This window comes from Canis lupus, chromosome 1 (genome assembly GCF_048164855.1).
Source record: "Canis lupus baileyi chromosome 1, mCanLup2.hap1, whole genome shotgun sequence".
Lineage (NCBI taxonomy): Eukaryota > Metazoa > Chordata > Mammalia > Carnivora > Canidae > Canis > Canis lupus.
This window is the reverse complement of record NC_132838.1, coordinates 70965930-70986007: the sequence shown is the minus strand read 5'-3', so window position 1 is coordinate 70986007 and position 20078 is coordinate 70965930. Positions and strand designations below refer to the sequence as shown.

The 20078-nt window shown below is 37.7% G+C and overlaps 1 protein-coding gene across 2 annotated transcripts in view; it reads right to left on the bottom strand.

Moving 5' to 3' along the window:
- ZNF782 (zinc finger protein 782) overlaps positions 1-7294 on the bottom strand; it is a 54905-nt gene extending 47611 nt beyond the window's left edge. For both annotated transcript variants that reach the window (XM_072834091.1, XM_072834101.1), the window contains exons 1-3: positions 7152-7294; positions 4919-4974; positions 440-566 (exon numbers count right to left, since the gene is read on the bottom strand). In XM_072834091.1, coding sequence (XP_072690192.1) covers positions 440-566; positions 4919-4974; positions 7152-7164 — 196 coding nt within the window. In that variant the 5' untranslated portion in view covers positions 7165-7294. The remainder of the gene's footprint in view (positions 1-439; positions 567-4918; positions 4975-7151) is intronic.
- Between the last annotated feature and the right edge of the window lie 12784 nt (positions 7295-20078).

The window sequence follows — 20078 nt, the reverse complement described above, 5'->3', positions numbered from 1 at the left end:
CCACGTATTTATCAACTGAAAGAATGACACACATGTCCATGAGTCTCAAAAGCATTTACGCTAAGTGAAAGAAGCCAGACAGAATACAGTATATACTTTATGATTCCACTGATATAAAATTTGAGAAAAGGCAAAGTGCTTACTTTAGAAAGCATGTCAGTGACATAGCTGAGGGTCTGAGAGTTAGGGATGGGTGTAGGGGACTCACTGCAAAGGGGTACAAGAATCTTTTAGGGGTGATGGAAACATTCCAAATTATGTGTTTGACGATGAAAATATACTATATGATTTTTCAATATTCACTGACTTGTACACTGAAAAGTCCTAAATGTTATTATCTGTTAAACACACCTCAACAAAAGTGATTAACATTTTAAAAAGAAAAAAGAAAAACTAGAACATGCAGTCAAAAGGGAGTCACATAGTAAGGTCTGCTCACCCACTGAGACAAGGTGGCTGTAATTCTCCAGCATCACATCTCTGTACAGGGTCCTCTGAGCAGAATCCATCTGCCGCCACTCCTCATGGGTAAATTCCACAGTCACATCCTTGAAAGACACTGATGCCTGTAACAGCACAATTGTGGTCAATCTGAGGGCCAGAATCAGGGACATGGAAAAATATTTTTGGAAACTAAATGTTACTATGTTTAGCATTTAGAGTTTAAAACAAAATACTATAAAGGATGACTATCACGGTCCTAACTCTGTCTTACACGTTGGGGATATGTACACGATTAGTTAAAAAAAAAAAAAAAAAAAACTCATATTCTGATTTATTTATATTAACTTTTAATTTATACACATATATTGTCACTTAATATAATAAGAAAACTTAGGGCCTTGTTTTTTTAGGTAAGGTTATTATAAATAGGATTCCTGTATACATTTCCCACACACCAACAGATTATGCTGAGCACTCTGTACAGTATACAATATCAATCTGGAGATCTCTGCTGGGGTAACAGAAAACTAATGAAGAGATACATGTAAGACTGGGGAAGTATTTACATACTACCAGATTCATATTTCAGGAGCAATGCTTTAGAACAGGATTTTTTCAACTTGGCACTACTGACACTATGGATAATGCTATTTTTGTGGAAGACTGTCCTGTGTACTTCAAGATGTTTATCAATATCCCTGTCTCCTACTGATTAGATGCCAGCAATAATCCCAGTTGTGACTACCAAAAATATCTCCAAACGTTGCCAAATGTCTCCCGGGGAGCAAAATCAACTCTAGTTAGGAACTACTGCTCCATATGAAAGGTGGACAGTTTTAAGTAGCAAAACAAAAGACCAATTTAAGAGATGACTTACATTAAGGCCAAGATAAAGAAGGGGAAACTAATCTTTTACAGGAACAAAATCTGGTCATTATTTTCCTGTGCAGCTATATACAGAAATGCTGCAAAAGCAACTGGGTGGATACGGATGTCATATGTAGAGATTGGAAGAATAAATAAGAGTCAGAGGTTGGGTCATCATGAGGTAGATGTTCTTCAAAATATCTGTGGAAAATAGAGATGGAATTATTTAATTCATTGTTGATTGCATGATCTGGGGCCAGGGTCCAAAATGAAAATAAGGATCTAGGAGATACCAGTTATTAAGATGGCTAACTGAAGTCATTTGAGAAAAAGGGACAGCTCAAAAATGACAGAAACAGGAGAGAAAAGGACCAAGTAGAGAATTCAAGGGAAGAGTAAAATTTAAGAGGAGAAAAAGAGAAAAAGAAAGTACATGAAGGCTGAGAAAGAATTCTGGAATAGTAGAAAGAAAAATTGGAAAGATTATAGTACTAGAAATTAAGAGAAGACAGAATTAAAAGTATGATTCCTGTAGTTTAAGGGAATAGATGGAACATACACATTTACTTCCATGCCTCAGAAAACACACTCAGGTAAAATACGAAACCTACTATAAAAGTTCGACAAAAGGGGAATACTGAGAAACATCCCAGCAGAAGGCCCCAAAATTTGAACAAATTCTGGAAAATAGAGGATAAAACAGTATTAGATAAGCAAAAAGGACAATGTTGGCCACAATCTAACACAAACACAGAAGTGAGCAGAAGGAGCAGGGAAGTGATGAGAGCCTAAAAAGACATCCTAGCTTAAACTGAACAGGACCTAGAACCAAGTGTGTAATAGGAAGAATGATTAACAAAATACATTTCCTATTTGAATATAGGTGACACTCAAATGCATAAGGAATGTATGGACACAAAAATGTCACGGGGTAACTAGCTGGCCATCTGGGAAAAGAAATATCTTGTACCACAGAGCAGGACAAAAATTAAAATATATTCAAGACCTAAATGTAAAAAAAATAAGATCAAATTCCAGAAGATCACACAGAACAATTACTTTACAACATCAGAGTGGGAAATGCCCAATTAGGACTGAAAATCCAGGAATGTTAATGAAAAAACTGCTAGATTTGACACAAAAATCAAATGCTTTTACAACCAAAAAAAAAAAAAAAAAAATCATGAGCAAGTCAAAATTACAAAAAACTTCAGGGAAGTTGTGCAATTTATATCACAGGAATAGGGCAATAACAATAATAGTGATACAGTAATTAAAATCAGCACATCAATAGGAAAACAGGTAAGGGATAAATAGTTCAACAAAAAAGAAATATAGGTTATTACAAACAAAAAAAGATGTTCCACATCTCACTTATGAGAAAAGCTTATAAAACTAAACAGATTGTTTTAACCACATTGGTAAAAATTCAGAATTTGACAGCACACTCTATTTGCAAAGTTGTGGAAAAGAAACACACATTCTCAGACTGTTGGCTCTACCTTTAATTACATCCAGAGTTCTATCACTTCAAAATCACTAACACCGTTACGATCATCCTTTCTTGCTAGGATTATAGAAATAAGCTCCTATATTGTTCCTGCTTCTAGTCTAGAGTCTATTTTCAGACAGCAGACAGTGTTATTTTTGTAAACTATAGTCAAAACTATCTTTTTAACACAAAAGGATAAAACTCAATACCCTCAAAGTCCTCCATATCACCTAAGTGAATGAAGATAGACACTGTATTCATGAATTGGAAGACTCATTATGATCAAGATGTTAATTCTGACCAACCTGATCCCTGCACCACAGGATTCTATGGATTCAGTGCAAGCAAAATCTCAGCAGGCTTTCTTGAGACAGACAAGAGGATTTTCAAAACTTTCTATAATGAAACAAAGGACCTACAATATCCAAAACAGTTTTTAAAAAGAACAAAGTTGGAAGACTCACATTGTCTGATTTCAAGAATTACTGTAATGTATGGCACCTTGGTAGCTCAGACAGACGGATGGGCATCTGCCTTCAGCTTTGGTCCTGATCCCAGGATCCTGGGATGGAGCCCCATGTGGGTTCCCTGGTCAGCAGACAGTCTGCTTTTCCCCCTCCCTCTACCCCTCCCCACTGTTACTGGGTACTCTGTCTCTCAAATAAATAAAATCTTAAAAAAAAAAAGGGGGTTACTGTAAAGAGACATTCATTAAGATACTGTGGTATTAGCAAATGCATTAATAACGAGGATCAGAAGTGAACAGAGTCCAGAAACAGACCCTACATACATACTAATTGTTTTCCCACAGAGATGCCAAGGAAATTCAATGGACAAAGTATATTTTTGCCAACAAATAGTGCTGACAGGTGGGTATGCAAAGGTAGAGAGTACAAATATGACAAGTATATGTCCGTCAATTCCCAATATTTGGAGTCTACTGCCCAGAGTCCACAGAATATTAAGACCTTCAGACCCTGAAATTTTAGGTTTCAGATTGAGACAACTGGAACATATTTTGTCTTTTTCTGATTAGCAGCCTTTATGCCAAAATAAAATTAAGCTGATCAAAAAAGGAACTACTGATAGAACAGATAAACACCTTGAAATCCTAAGAAAATGCTATTAACAAGCTCATGAAAGTACATTTAAAAATGTAAATAAAAATGAATAATTTTTTAATGAAAATGTAATGTCAGAAGTTATATTAAGAAAAAGTACATGAGTACCTGGGTAGCTTAGTCAGTTAAGCATCCAACTCTTAATTTCAGCTCAGGTTATAATCTGTGTTGTGGGATTGAGTCCTACATTGGGCTCTATGCTCAATAGGGAGTCTGCTTGAGATTCTCTCTCTCTCTCCCCCTCTCCCAATGCTCCTCCCCACTCATGCTTTCTCTCTTTCTAAAATAAATAAATAAATCCAGAAAAAAAATACAAATCCAATATAAGCTTATGACTAATAAATCAACAACCAAAGTCTTCATACAAAATGCCTTCTAAAGGTCCAAATCTATATGTAATTTCACAAAAATCCTCACGCATTACAATTTTCTCATCTAAATAGCTAGAAAAGGAGCAGAAAAGTTCTCTGTTTCCTTATGAGACTATGACCATACTACCATAATTGGACAGAGAAACAAGAAAGTATAGTCTGATCCAACTTGTGGATACAGAAATAAAAACACTGAATATAGTATTAGCAAAAGGCCTGAGGAAAATATGTAAGAAGCAATTTACCACACTTATTAGCAACTAGGGTCTTTACAGGAATTTAAATTAATATTAGAAAATATGTTACATTATTTACAGTATTCACAGATGAAAGAAATAAGCTCTAGTTTTATTCCAATACATACACCAGAGGCAATCAATAATTCAATGCACGTTCATGACTAACATGAAATTTTAGCAACCTGGTATATGGAGGGAACTTAACCGTACTCTAACCATGGTTACCTACCAAAAGCTGAAAACAAACCACGGCTGATAGTCAAACAGGGTATATTTTTGCCCAAGAATGAGGTTTCTATTTCTCCTTTTCCATTTAATGCATGGATCCTTCTAAATCTCATAAATCCATTCCAATACAAAGTGGGGAATAAATGAAGAGCTCACCTGAGGTGTGTTCATTTTCTGTGGATCTTGGGAGAATGTAGAGACCTGTGGTGCAGCTGAGGGGACAGAAAGAAGACAGGGGTCACCAGATCTGTCCTAATAGCTCTTACATTCACCTCCCCAAATTCAGTACCCCAGTAGAGCATCAACCTCCCCATGGGCATGGGGCCCTCTGGACCTTGAAAAGGAATGAGAAGAATCATGTACAGGCAGTACCACCTATCTTTATGTAACTCTGAAATGATCATGGGCTTAAATCTGCAGTTTTTTAGTGAGCAAACATTAAAATTTTCTTGACTGATTTAATAATAATAATACATGTGTCCTTCTGACTAAACACAAAACAGAAGATTATTTGAATTAGAGTACACCAAAGGATGAGACACTATTCTTTCAGTAAAATTAACTTAGCAGACAAATACTCTCAGCATGCATCATTTGCATATTTTTCTCAGTAATGTTTAATCCCTGGTATAGAAATCATGGCAAGCCTAGTTAAAAAAAAAAAAAAAGAGATGCTTCAAGACAGGAATTTTTTATTGTTTCAGCTGTGATGTAGTTTTCAAAAGTCCCCTTTGATAAGATGCTTTTGGTGACTTACTTGAGAGAGTAAGCTACACTCTTCCTCCTGACTCTCTCACAAACCAACTAGGTTTTCCCCAGTAAGTCATTGAACCTTTCAGGTTCAATATCTTAAAGCTTTCAAAAGAGAAGTAGATGACTTTGGAAAACACTTCCCTTATCAGCATTCTGGGATCTTGTGAGGTCACAATAATGTCACTAGTGTCACATGTGGTGATGGACAATTGGAACAGCAGTGCAACCTCTGTAGCATGGGGGCCATTTAAGGGGAGTGGAGACAGAATCTCCTCCCTCTGCCTGGTTATCCCTTACTCCCCACCTCACCCTCACAAGCTCTCCAAGTGTGGCCTTTCCTGAGCAGCCTGCCCCTGGACCACCCTAGCTCATTTCACTCTTCTCAAGGCTGGCCCCAATTCCCCTATCACATAGTGAGGTGGCTTCTGAAGGTGATGTGACCACTAAATCTAGCTTATTCTGGGCAAGGGTATCAGGAACTGCTTCTGATCTTGCAAACCTATGATCTGCTCTTTTTTGGGCCCTTCTGTCTCTTCTCTGAAGCTCTGGAGAGAGGTCAGAGGAGTCCTCTCTTCCACGTAAGACTCCTAGTCACAGAGGTCCCCTGCTTCCTACCTACCTCTAGAGGCTTGCTTTGTTTCAAGGTAATTGGGAAACGCACCTAAGAAATAATTCATTTTAGTGGCAAAACTATGACTCTTGGAATTCATTATAATATCAGACTTAATAGACAGCCTGATAATACAGAAGGGGCCAGGAACCTGTGTCTGACCCAAGGGACCTGAAGAGACATTAAAACATCAGAATATATCTGACATATGGTCAGATTCCATCTACATTCATCTTCTTTTATATCCTTGGGGACCTAGGGTCAGGCTACACTTACTAAGTGCTCTGAAGGCTCTGAATTGCTAGTTTTAGGCAGCCGTGGTGGTTAGACAATGCCTGAGGTTGGAAGTAAAACACATCTGCCCTTGAATCCAGACTCACTCACTGCTAGCTTGTGACCTGGATGTATCGTTCCCCTAACCTGAGCTTCGGTTGTTTTTTTGTTGTTGTTGTTTTGTTTTTGTTTTTTGTTTTAAGTGGTCGTGAGGTTATGTTAGATCACCCAACGAAAAGAACGGTGTCTTTTAATGATAACTCAGGGCTAGTGCCTGGCAATTGTCTAAATACTTTACAAGTAAGGACTTAGAAGTTCAAACAAGCCCATGGAACAGTCATATTAATACAGTTTTGAGATGAGAAAGCTGACTCTCACCCGGTTTCCTCCTATCGCCTCTGCTGGAATTTCCCCGGCCTTTCCTGGCTCCCGAACTCAGGCTCTCACCGCAGACGCACGGTCGCCATCAGCGCTGTAAACGTACGTTCCCTCCCACCGCCACTAAGTCGGGCTGCAGGCGTGTCCAAGCATGCTGTCCGCACGCACCCAGGCCTGCACCCAGCACCTGCTCAAGACGGGCTCAGCCCCGCGGCCCGCCCGAAGCCCGAGGGCCGGGGCTCTTCCCCTGACACCCCCACCAGCCTCCTGTTGGCCGAGGGCCGGCCGGGCGCCTCCCAGAGATGTCCCAGAGACTTCCCGCTCCCATCCCCAGACACCAGCGCGCCCTCAGAGGAGGTTCCGCAGCACTCTCACCGCAGGCGCGCATCCTTCTCTTCCCGAGACCTTCGGGCTCCAAGACCACTTTCCCGCAGTCCGGAGCGGACGAATGAGGAGGCGGGGCTACGACTGCGCTCGCGAGAAGGAGCCCAGAAGCCCCTTCCCAGAGTGCCCCGCAGTGAGGCCTAAGGATTCAGGACTACATTTCCCATAGACCTCCGCAGCAACGTTGAAGTCACTCTTTCGGCATTTCCGCGTTTTAGAAAACTGGAGGCTGCTGTTCTTGAAAGTCTCCCGCCCATCTGAGCCAGAAGAGGTTGAGGATGAAACTTGAACTCTTCTGCCAAATACAAAGAGCGCCCCTCTCTTGGCTCCGTATTGAAATGGCATTTTCTCCCTTAGGTTATTTGTAAACAATAGGAAAACTTGAATATGGATGGGATACTAAAAATACTAAAATTACGGTTAAGTAGGTGAAGTGTGAAAAAAAAACACTTTGAAGTTATGTAGGAAAATTGATTTTGCAAAAAAAGAAATGTTATGACAACTGAGGTATTTAGGATTCAAATAATAAAGCTGTAAACCTGTAATCTTCTAATTTTTCAGCCTGAGACTTCCACCCTGTCCAAACCACAGGACTGACCAGTCTCTGAGGCTCTGTCCTGGTGCCCTTGGAGTCCAGTGTGGAGTCAAGACGGGTGCTGCAGGTGTAGATGTATATAGGATGTTTTTTGATGAATTATCTTTTTCAACAAATTTTTATATTAATTATCTTATATTTCCATGTGCATAACGACAAATTTGCTTTTTTGCTAACATTTATAATTCTTTGTCATTCTTCAAGGAATGACAAAGAAAAGCACAAAAATGCTGGTCAAACTAGATTAAATCAATAATAATTTACTTTAGCATAGAGATCACTAATAGAGGGAAAGTAGTCACTACATATGTTTATTTAAGACACATTTATCTTGGGACGCCTGGGTGACTCAGTGATTGAGCATCTGACTTTGGCTCAGAACATGATACCTGGGGTCCTAGGATCGAGTCCCATATCAGACTCCCTGCAAGGAGCCTGCTTTTCCCTCTGCCTATGTCTCTGCCTCTCTTTCTTTATCTCTCATGAGTGAATAAATAAAAAAAGTTTTTTTAAAAAAAGAGACATATATCAAGATGCTGGGATAACAACCTCAGATAGAAGATTAAATTCCCTATCCCAGATCATATCAACAAGAGAAAAAACAAGAACCATATGATCCTCTCAATAGATGGAGAGAAAGCATTTGACAAAATACAGCATCCATTCCTGATCAAAACTCTTCAGAGTGTAAGGATAGAGGGAACACTCCTCAGCATCTTAAAAGCCATCTACGAAAAGCCCACAGCAATATCATTCTCAATGGGGAAACACTGGGAGCCTTTCCCCTAAGATCAGGAACAAGACAGGGATGTCCACTCTCACCACTGCTATTCAACATAGTACTAGAAGTCCTAGCCTCAGCAATCAGACAACAAAAAGACATAAGAGGCATTCAAATTGGCAAAGAAGAAGTCAAACTCTCCCTCTTCACCCATGACATGATACTGTACATAGAAAACCCAAAAGACTCCACCCCAAGATTGCTAGAAATCATACAGCAATTCGGCAGTGTGGCAGGATACAAAATCAATGCCCAGAAGTCAGTGGCATTTCTATACACTAACAATGAGACTGAAGAAAGAGAAATTAAGGAGTCGATCCCACTTACAATTGCACCCAAAACCATAAGATATGTAGTAATAAACCTAACCAAAGAGGTCAAGGATCTATACACTAAAAACTACAAAACATTTCTGAAAGAAATTGAGGAAGACAAAAAGAGATGGAAAAATATTCCATGCTCATGGATTGGAAGAACTAATATGATGAAAATTTCTATGCTACCCATGGTAATTTACACTTTTAATGGAATCCCTATCAAAATACCATGGACTTTCTTCAGAGAGTTGGAAAAAAACATCTGAAGATTTGTGTGGATTCAGAAAAGACCCTGAATAGCCAGGGGAATATTAAAAAAGAAAACCATAGGTGGGGGCATCACAATGCCAGATTTCAGGTTGTACTACAAAGCTGTGGTCATCAAGACAGTGTGGTACTGGCACAAAAACAGACACATAGATCAATGGAACAGAATAGAGAATCGAGAAATGGCCCCTCAACTCTATGGTCAACTAATATTTGACAAAGCAGGAAAGACTATCCACTGGAAAAAAGACAGTCTCTTCAGTAAATGGTGCTGGGAAAATTGGACAGCCACATACAGAAGAATGAAACTAGACCACTCTCTTACATCATCCACAAAGATAAACTCAAAATGGATGAACGATCTAAATGTGAGACAAGAAGCCATCAAAATCCTAGAGGAGAACACAGGCAACACCCTTTTTGAACTTGGCCACCACAACTTCTTGCAAGATACATCTATGAAGGCAAGGGAAAGAAAAGCAAAAATGAATTATTAGGACTTACTCAAGAAAAAAAAAAAACTCTGGGGAGATCATTTTCTGCACATTTTAGAACCACCCCTAAGTGAGACTGCAAATGCAGCAGCCATAATTTCCCAAGATGACACTATATACTCTTGGGTTAAAGGAGATTCGACTGGCCTCCTTGGGGATTTGGGGGTACAAATTAATTGTATACACTTATGACTAAGTTATGAGGAATTCTGTCAAAGTAACTCAGTTTGCCCTTCAGTCAAAGCCTCATATATATAAAGCAGGATATATCAAGGACTAGGAAAGAGGATCTGAAGCCCTATTATAATGACTTGTGTTAGTTTCTCCCCATGAGATCCAGAATTTTATATATAGATATATATCTTAAGAAACATCTTAGTATGGGGCACCTGGGTGGCTCAGTGGTTGATTATCTGCCTTCAGCTCAGGTCGCGATCCCAGGATCCGGAATCAAGTCCCACATCAGGATCCCTGGACGGAGCCTGCTTCTCCCTCTGCCTATGTCTCTGTCTCTCTCTGTGTGTCTCTCATGAATAAATAAATAAAATATTTTAAAAAGGAAGGTATTCTTGTATTCAAACTTTATCTAAATGGGTACTTGACATAAATTCCATCTATCAAGAGCCCAAGTGTATTGGATCATTTTTAAACTGTTCAGACACCTCCATCTGGGAACTCTTCCTTTTGATTTCTGTAACTACAAATTTGTTTTGTCTTCTCCAGAATTTCATAAAAAAGAAATCACATAGTGATACTCTTTTCTAGTGGCTTTTTAAAAAATCAGGGTAATAATTTAGAAATTCATCTGACAGTTGACTTCTAGCAAGGCAGTTGACTTCTAACAGAGACACATAAAAAGAAAAAACTGCTTATGAGATCAAGGGGTACTTAAGGTGCCCAAAGATTAAGGCTATATCTGGATCCAAGATATGTAAGCATTCCAATTGTCTGGTTCTGAGACTTTCCCAATAAATGTCCCACATTTCATCTAATATAATTCCTCAAATTGTGGGTCCAATAGCTATAATTTTTTGAAGAAATAGGGAAAAATGAAAAGACAATGGAATGAAAATATTTTTCAAAATACTGAAAGAAAAAAACTGCTAATGGAGAATTATTTATTCAGTGAATATCTGCCAGTTATAAAGGTAAAATAATGGCATTCCAAAATTTAAAAAGATTGAGAGGACTCCTTGATATCAGAACTGATTTATGACAAATACTAAAGAAAATTCTTTGGAATCGGGAAGAAAGTGACACCAGATGGTAGCTCAAATTAACTGGAAGAAATGAAGAGCATGTTAGTAATAAATATTCATGTATAAAATAAAATAATCTAAATATATTTCATATTCTGGTAAATTATTAAAATATGTAACTTTGTGTAAAGAGATAACACTGTAATATTGGTTTTGTAAGATATAGATGCAATACATATGAAAATAATAAAACAGGAAGGGAAAAGAACTGAGTTATTTTGGAGAAAATAATTTATATTTCATAAGAACCAAGTTGACATTAATTTGGAATAAACTATAATGAGGTTAGATGCATATTGGAATTTCTAGAGCAGACATCAGTAAAATAGCTTACAAATATAGTAAAAAATAATCAAGAGAGGAATTAAAATGATATACTAGGGCAGCCTGGGTGGCTCAGTGGTTTAGCGCCACTTTCAGCCCAGGGCCTGATCCTGGAGACCCGAGATTGAGTCACATGTCAGGCTCCCTGCAAGGAGTCTGCTTCTCCCTCTCTCCCTCTCTCTTTCTGTGTCTCTCATGAATAAATAAATAAAATCTTTAAAAAATAAAAAAATGATATGCTAAAAGATTGATTTAATACAGAAGAAGGTAGTAAAGGAAGAACAGAGGAACAAAAAAGGCTAAAGACATGGAAAACAAATATCAAATTGGCAACTGTAACTCTGACACTATTTTTTTTACGCTGACAATATTAATAACTGCACTAAATAGGAACAATCCAAACAACCCAATTAGAAAGTAGACATTGGAAAAATAGATAAAGTAAGATCTAAATATAATGATCTACAAAAGACAGACGTTAGATTCAAAGAAACATAGGTTGAAAACAGAAGAATGCAAAAGAAGGGAAGATGATGGAAGAGTAGGGGAGCTTTGTTTTATCTGGTCACTTGAATTCAGCTAGATACCTCAAATCATTGTGAAACTTATGAATTCAACCTGATCTGGGAACAGAATAGCTGCAATTCTGCAACTAGACAAGCAACCACTTTTTTTTTTTTTTTTTGCAACCACTTTTTTACAATTGGCACAGAAAGTCTTCGGGGAACAAAAGCCACATAGAGCAACCTGAAGCAGCTTACACTGAGCCTGGCCCACGGGCAAGGGGTGGTGTAACTTCCCCCAGGTAGACACCTGAGAATCAAAGCAAGAGGCTTCTCTCCCAGAAGACCAATAGGAACATCAGGCTAATATCAAGTTTATGGATCACAGAACTGAAAAACTCCTATGATAGGGGAAAATAGTACATAGAATTTCTCATGATTCTTTTTTTTTTTTTGGTATGTTTTTTTATTGGAGTTCGATTTGCCAACATATAGTATAACACCCGTTGCTCATCCTGTCAAGTGCCCCCTCAGTGCCCATCACCCAATCACTCCATCCCCCTGCCCATCCCCCCTCACTAACTCTTGTTTGTTTCCCAGAGTTAGGAGTCTCTCATGTTCTGTCACCCTCTCTGATATTTCCCACTCATTTTCTCTCCTTTCCCCTATAATCCCTTCCACTATTTTTTATATTCCCCATATGTGTGAAACCATATAATGTTTGTCCTTCACCGATTGACTTACTTCACTCAGCATAATACCCTCCAGTTCTATCCATGTTGAAGCAAATGATGGGTATTTGTCATTTCTAATGGCTGAGTAATATTCATTGTATATATAGGCCACATTTCATGATTTTTTAGTCTTTCAGATTAAAATTTCCTTTTTCCTTTTTCATTTAATTCCCTTTTCAACTAGTTTCTAATTTTATCAATTCCTTTTTAAAAAATCTTTTTAAAATTTTCACTTTTACATTTACATTTTACAGATATATAATTCATTTTTGCCTTCCTTTCACTGTAATCAATTTTATTTTTGTATATATATATATATAGTTTTTATATATAAAAATATGTAAAATTATATATATATACACATAATATAATTTTATATATTTTTTTTTCTTGACAATTTTGGGATTTACTGTCTTCTCACAAATAGATCAAAATATACCCAGGATCAAGTGTATCACCCTATTTTGTCCACCTGTGAGATTAAATTCTGTCTTCTTGGGAACCCCCTTTTTTCATTTTTGGTTTCTGATCTCTTTGTATTTGTCTAGGATATATTTTGCTGAGGTCAGAGTTGATAGTTTTGAGTTTGTTCTCTCCATCTATGATTCTCTGGAAAAATGACTAGTCGGCGAAATTCACAGCAAAAGGTAGAACTACTTTCTGCCATAGATTTAATCAGTATGGATATAAGTAAAATATCAGACCTAGAATTCATAATGATTATAAATACTCTAGTTGGGCTTGATAAAAGCATACAAGACACTAAAGAATCCCTTAGTGCATAAATAAAAGAACTAAAATCTAATCAGGCCAAAATTAGAGATGATTCAACTGAGATGCAGTCTAAAGTGGACACTCTTATGCCTAGGGTAAATGAGGCAGAAGAGAGAGTCAGTGACACAAAATGCAAAATGATGGAAAGTAAGGAAGCTGAGGAAAAGAGAGAAAAACAACTAATGGATCATGAGGGGAGGCTTCGAGAAATCTGTGATACCATAAAGCAAAACAATATTAGAATTATTGGGGTCCCAGAAAAAAAGAGAGGGAGAAAAGGTATATCCAAGCAAATCATGGCTGAGAATGTCTCTAATCTGGGGAAGGAAACAGGCATTCATATCCAAGAGGTAGAACACCCCTTCAATATCCATAAAAATAGGTCAACACTCCAACATATAATAGTGAAGCCTACAAGTTTCAGAGATAAAGAGAAAATTCTGAAAGCAGTTTGAGACAAAAGTTCCTTAACCTACAAGGGTAGAAACATTAGACTGGCTGCAGACCTCTCCACAAAGACTTGGGAAGCCAAAAAGGGGTGGCATGATCTATTCAGGGTAATACATGAGAAAAACATGCAGCCAAGAATATTTTACCCACCAAGGCTGTCATTCAGAATAGAAGGAGAATTAAACAGCTTCCAAGACAAATAGAAACAAAAAGAACTGTGATCACTAAATAGCCCTGTAATAAATATAAAGGGAATTCTGTAAGCAAAGAGAGAGCCCAAAATAACAGATCAGAAAAGAATAGAGACAATATACAGAAACAGTGACTTTAAAGGTAATGCAATGGCAATAAATGAATATCTTTCAATGTTTATTCTGAATGTAAATAGGCTAAATGCTCCAATCAAAAGACACAGTGTATCAGATTGAATAAAAATGAGAAGACTCATTCTAGATCCAAAGGTACATCCAGATTTAAAGTGAGGGTGTGGAGAACCATTTATTATGTGAATGGACCTCAAAAACAAGCTGGGGTAGCAATCCTTATATCAGATAAATTCAATTTTAAATAAAAGACTGTAGTAAGGGATGAAGAGGGACACTATACCATACTTAAAGGGTTCATCCAACAAGAAGATCTAACAATGACAAATATTTATGCTGCTAATTTGGGAGCAGCCAATTATATCAACCAATTAATAACCAAAGTAAATAAATAGATAGATATTAATATATTAGTAGTAAGGGACTCCAACACCCCACTCACTGCAATGGACAGATTAAATTCCTCTCTAATTTCCTGGTTGACACATTCGTTTTTTAGTAGGGTGCTCTTTAAACTCCAAGTATTTGATTCGTTCCATATTTCTTCTTGTGATGAGTTCAATTTCAAAGAATTGTGGTCTGAAAATATGCAGAGAATAATCCCAATCTTTTGGTATCTATTCAGATCTGATTTGTGACCCAGTGTGTGATCTATTCTGAAGAAGGTTCCATGTGCACTTGAGAACAATGTGTATTCTGTTGATTTTGCATGGAATGCTCTCTATATATCTGTGAAGCTGTTCTAGTCCATTGTGTCATTCAAAGTCCTTTGTTTCTTTATTGATTTTCTGTTTAGATGATCTGTCCATGCAGTGAGTCTTTCCTCATTTACCCTAGCTGTTAGATGCAGTCTAAACTGCAGTCTAAACTGACTCCAGTTTAGACTGCATCTCAGTTGGAGTATTTTTAGTTTGGCCTTATCCTGTTTCTGCACAAAGGGATTCTCTGGATTCTTTTATGCTTTTTTCAAGCCCAGGTAGTAATTTTGTAATTGTTATCTTGAATTCCATTTCTGACATTTTACTTTAATCCATATCCTTTATATCTGTGCAGAGAGTATTACTTCTGGTTCTTTCTTTTGTTGTGAATTCCTCTTTCTAGTCATTTTGTCCAGAGAAGAATGGATGAACAAGTGAACAGAATCAAAAATATCAATCAGAACCCAAGCAAAATACACACTAACCAAATCCAAAGCAGTCAGAAACAAAAACATAAAAGCAACATTAAAAAAAAGAAGAAGGGAGGGGAAGAGATAATATAATCTCACTGGATGGTCAAAACAGGTAATCCATTTGTTCCTGAGTGTATTTTCTTCTGTGTGTTCAAGGATGCTAAATCCCCAAATTGTAAAGAAAGAAAAATATATACACAAAAATATAATTGAAAAGATTGAAAGGAAACCAAAAATTATGCATAATCTATAAAATATAAATGTAAAAACGAAAGGTAAAAAAGGACTTAAAAACAGAGAGTTGATAAAATATAAAACCAGTTGGATAGGGAAGAAAGGGAAAATTTTAATTTGAAAGATAAAGAATCATGAGAAAAACTCCTCAAATTCTATATACTATGTTTCCCTAGTGCTGGAGTTTTCCAGTCTTGTGGTGTCTGTAAACAGGCTGTGCACTTGTTCTTCCAGTTGGTCCTCTGGGGGAGAGGCCTGCTGGGCTGTTCTCAGGTGTTTTTGCTTGGGAAGACTTGCCCTACCTCTTGCCAGGGGGCTGGGCTCAGGGTAAGCTGGTTCTCAGTGTGGCTTTTCTTTCCCTGAAGGCTTTCTGTGCCTCTTTATTTATTTTTAATTTTTACTTTTTAATATTTTATTTATTTATTCATGAGAGACACACAGAGAAAGGCAGAGACAGGTAGAGGAAGAAGCAGGCTCCCTGTGGGGAATCCATTTCAGGACTCGATCCCAGAACCCTGAGCCAAAGGCAGACGCTCAATTACTGAGCCATCCAGGTGCCCCCTGTGCATCCTTAGAGGATTAAAAAACCTCCCTGATCTCAAGCCCCAAAGCTGATAGCTCATGGTCCCCTCTCTTCAGCAAACCCCCAGGGATAAACAGGTTCACTTTTTTGCATGCCATGGTCTGCAGACTCCTGCAGTGCATGCCTACACTTATATTCCTAGGGGGGAGTAGAGTGTCTCACCTTCAGCAATTTATAGGGCACTGACACTGACAGTAGTTGCCGGATAGTCTGTGCACCTGCTCCCCCCTTGCTAAGGGCAGGTGGAGAGTTAGCTGGTATTGTCTTTTACAGGGCCCTCCCCTGAGACATGGTGGCATGAGCACCATCCCTGGAGGTGCTTCCAGGCCTCTGTAGGACCCCCAGGGGAGAATGGCCCCCTTATCCAGCACCTGCTCACCATCCATGGCAAACCTAGTTGAGAGTCCCTCCTGGACTCATCCATCTCAACCAGTTTCCCTGCTCTACTCTCTGGGAACTCAATTGGCTCACACACCCTGACTAATTCTGTGACTCCAAAGATCCTGAGACCACACTGTTCCACATAGGAACCTTTCAGGCAGGGGTGCCTCTCACTGGAGCAGATTTCTAAGGGTTCCAATTTTGCCTTCTGGGGCTATATCACTTTCCAGTAGCCATCTTATAGAGGCCCCCTCCCTGCCATTGTCTTCCCATATCTCCCCTCATATTCACTTTTTTGCACCTCTTACATTGCAAATAGTAGTCACTTTTCTATTTGTAGAGTTCCAGATATTTCTTTCTTACATCCCAGATTGAATTTATGGATGTTCAGAATGCTTTGATAGTTATGTAGCTAAATTCAAGGGTTCAGATAAAAGGAGGTCCCCCACTGTTGCCTGTATTTGCTAATAGGATGTCCTTTAACTTCCATGTATTTGTGGTCTTTCCAATTTTTTTTCTCGTGGTTGACTTTAAGTTTCACAGCACTGTGATCTGAAAATATGCATTATATTGATCTCAATCTTTTTGTTGTTGTTGAGGGCTGATTTGTGACCCCATATGTGATTTATTCTGGAGAATATTCCATGCACACTTGAGAAGAATGTGTATTCTGCTGCTTTAAGATGAACTGTTTTGAATATATGTTAAGTCCATCTGGTCCAGTGTGTCATTCAAAGGCATTGTTTCCTTGTTGATTTTCTACTTAGATTAACTGTCCATTGTTGTGAGTAGGGTGTTAAATTCCCAGTAGTTAGTTATTGTATTACTCTTATTGTAAAACTGTTATTGCATTATTATCAATGAGTTTCTTTATGTTTGTTATAATTTGATTGATATATTCAGGTGCTCCCAAGTTAGGGGCATAATATTTGCAATTTTTATATCTTCTTGACAGATAGACCCCTTCATTATGATATATTGCCCTTTTTCATCTCTTGTAGTTTTTATATCTAGTTTATATAGTAAGGCTACTCCAGCTTTCTTTTGACCTTCATTAGCATGCTAGATGGTTCTCCATCTCCTCACTTTCAATATGTGGATGTTGTTAAGTCTAAAATGGGTCTCCTGTAGGCAGAATACAGATAGTTCTTGGTTTTTTTTCTCCTTTCTATTATCTTAAGTATTTGATTGAAGCATTTAGTCCATTTACATTCACAGTGATTATTGAAAAATGTGAATTTAGTGCCATTGTATTACCTATAAAGTTGGTGTTTCTGGTGACATTCTCTGTTCCTTTCTAGTCTTTGCTGAGTTTGGTCTTTTTGTCCCCCCACTGAAAGATTCTCCTTTATTATTTCTTTCAGTGATGGTTGAATGGTCAAGAATCCCTTTGGGCTTTGTTTGTTCAGAAGTCTTTCTCTTTACTTCTATTCTAAATGACAGCCTTGCTGGCTAAAGTATTCTTGACTGTAACTTTTCCCCATTCAGCACATTGCATGGGAAACCCAGCCTGCCACGTTTCCTGGACAGATCTACTATGATCATAATCCGTCTTCCCTTGCAGATAAAGACATTTTCTCTTGCTGCTCTCAGGATGCTTTACTTGTCTGTGTATTTTGTGAATTTGACCATTCTATGTCTTGTTGATGGCTGGCTTTTGTTAAACTTAATGGGAGTTCTCTGTGGTTCTTGAATTTTGATGTATATTCTCTTCTCCAAATTCGGGAAGTTTCAACTTCTTTTGTTGAAAGAAGCTATAATTTGCTCAAATAAACCTTCTCCTTTTTCTCTCTGTTCTTCTGGGACTCCTATGATACAAATGTTATTATGCTAAGGAGTCACTGAGTTCCTTAAGTCTACATTCCTGGCCCATTACCTTCCTTTCCCACTTCTTTTCAGCTTCATTCTTTTCTGTAATTTTATCTTCTATATCACTGATTTGTTCCTCTGTTTCATCCATCCTTGTCATGACATCCAGTGAGGTTTGCATTTTGGTCACAGCATTTTTAATTCCAGCCTTACTAGTTTTTAGTTCTTTATGAAATTCTGTATTTTTTAGAGAACTTAGGATATCATAAGCTTGTTTAAATTTAAATCATCCAGAAAATTCCTCATGCATAATAAATCATGATTAAAAAGATGAATTAGAAAATATATAAAAGAGGGATATATGGATGCCTCTGTGGTTGAGCATCTGCCTTTGGCTCAGGTTGTGATCCTGGGATCCTGGGATTGAGTCCCACATCGGGCTCCCTGCAGGGAACCTGCTTCTCCCTCTGACTATGTCTCTGCCTCTCTCTGTGTCTCTCATGAATAAATAAACAAAACCTTAAAAAAAGAAAGAAAATATAAGAAATATACAGGGTTAAATTATTGCATTGACTTCTCATATTATTATTTAATTACATCTATTTACCTTGGATTTATTCCCTCTTCTTTTTCTAGCGTCTTAAATGGATCAATGAGTTTAACACTTTGTTTTTTTTTTTAATTTTTATTTATTTATGATAGTCACACACACACACAGAGAGAGAGAGAGAGAGAGGCAGAGACATAGGCAGAGGGAGAAGCAGGCTCCATGCACGGGGAGCCCGACGTGGGATTCGATCCCGGGTCTCCAGGATCGCGCCCTGGGCCAAAGGCAGGCGCTAAACCGCTGCCCCACCCAGGGATCCCCAACACCTTGTTATTTAAGCATTTTTCACTCACTATTTCCTTAGGTAGATATCAACGTTTTTTATGGTCTTTTTTCATTATCGCTTAGTTCAATACATTTTTTACTTTCTATTGTGGTATCTTCTAGCATCCATGGATTATTTGGAAGTCTGTGGCTTACATTTTAATATATATGATTTTCTTAGCATCTTATTGTTATTGATTTTTAATTTTAAGCTCAGACATATGAATGGTTTTTATCTTATAAAATATACTGAAGTTTGTTTTTATGCTTCAGCCTAAGAACTAGCATAGTAAACATTTCATTTGCACTTAAATGTATTGTGCCATTTTGTGGTGTAACATTCTATTAAGACCAACAAAGTCAAATTGAGTTATTGTATTATTTAGTTGTTCTATATTCTTCCCGATTTTTTTATTATTTCATTAATTCCTGATTGAATGGCATTGAAACATCCAACTATGATTTGTGTTGGTATATCTGTTGGTATATCTTTCATTTAGTTCTGACAGATACAGATTTTACTTATTATGCAGCTCTGTTATAGGTAAATGCACATTCAGAATTGCTATGATTTCAATTAAATGACAATTTTATAATTATGAAATGTTTCTCTTTTGCTATGTCAATCTAAATTTTCTTGAAGTGTATTTTATTTGAATTTAACATAGCCACACTAATTTTCTTTCTTTTTTTTTAATTTTTTATTTATTTATGACAGTCACACAGAGAGAGAGAGAGAGAGAGAGGGGCAGAGACACAGGCAGAGGGAGAAGCAGGCTCCATGCACCGGGAGCCCAACGTGGGATTCGATCCTGGGTCTCCAGGATCGCGCCCTGGGCCAAAGGCAGGCGCTAAGCTGCTGCGCCACCCAGGGATCCCCCACCTTTTTATTTTTAACATCACTGTGTCTTTATATTTAATGTTTAAGAGACTATGTGTGCAGGTTTTATTTTATAAGCCAGTACTATTATCTCTGTATTTTATTTAGAGACACAGTTTACATGTATATACAGTTGAGTGGCAGTTGAAAATCCATGTATAGTTTTTG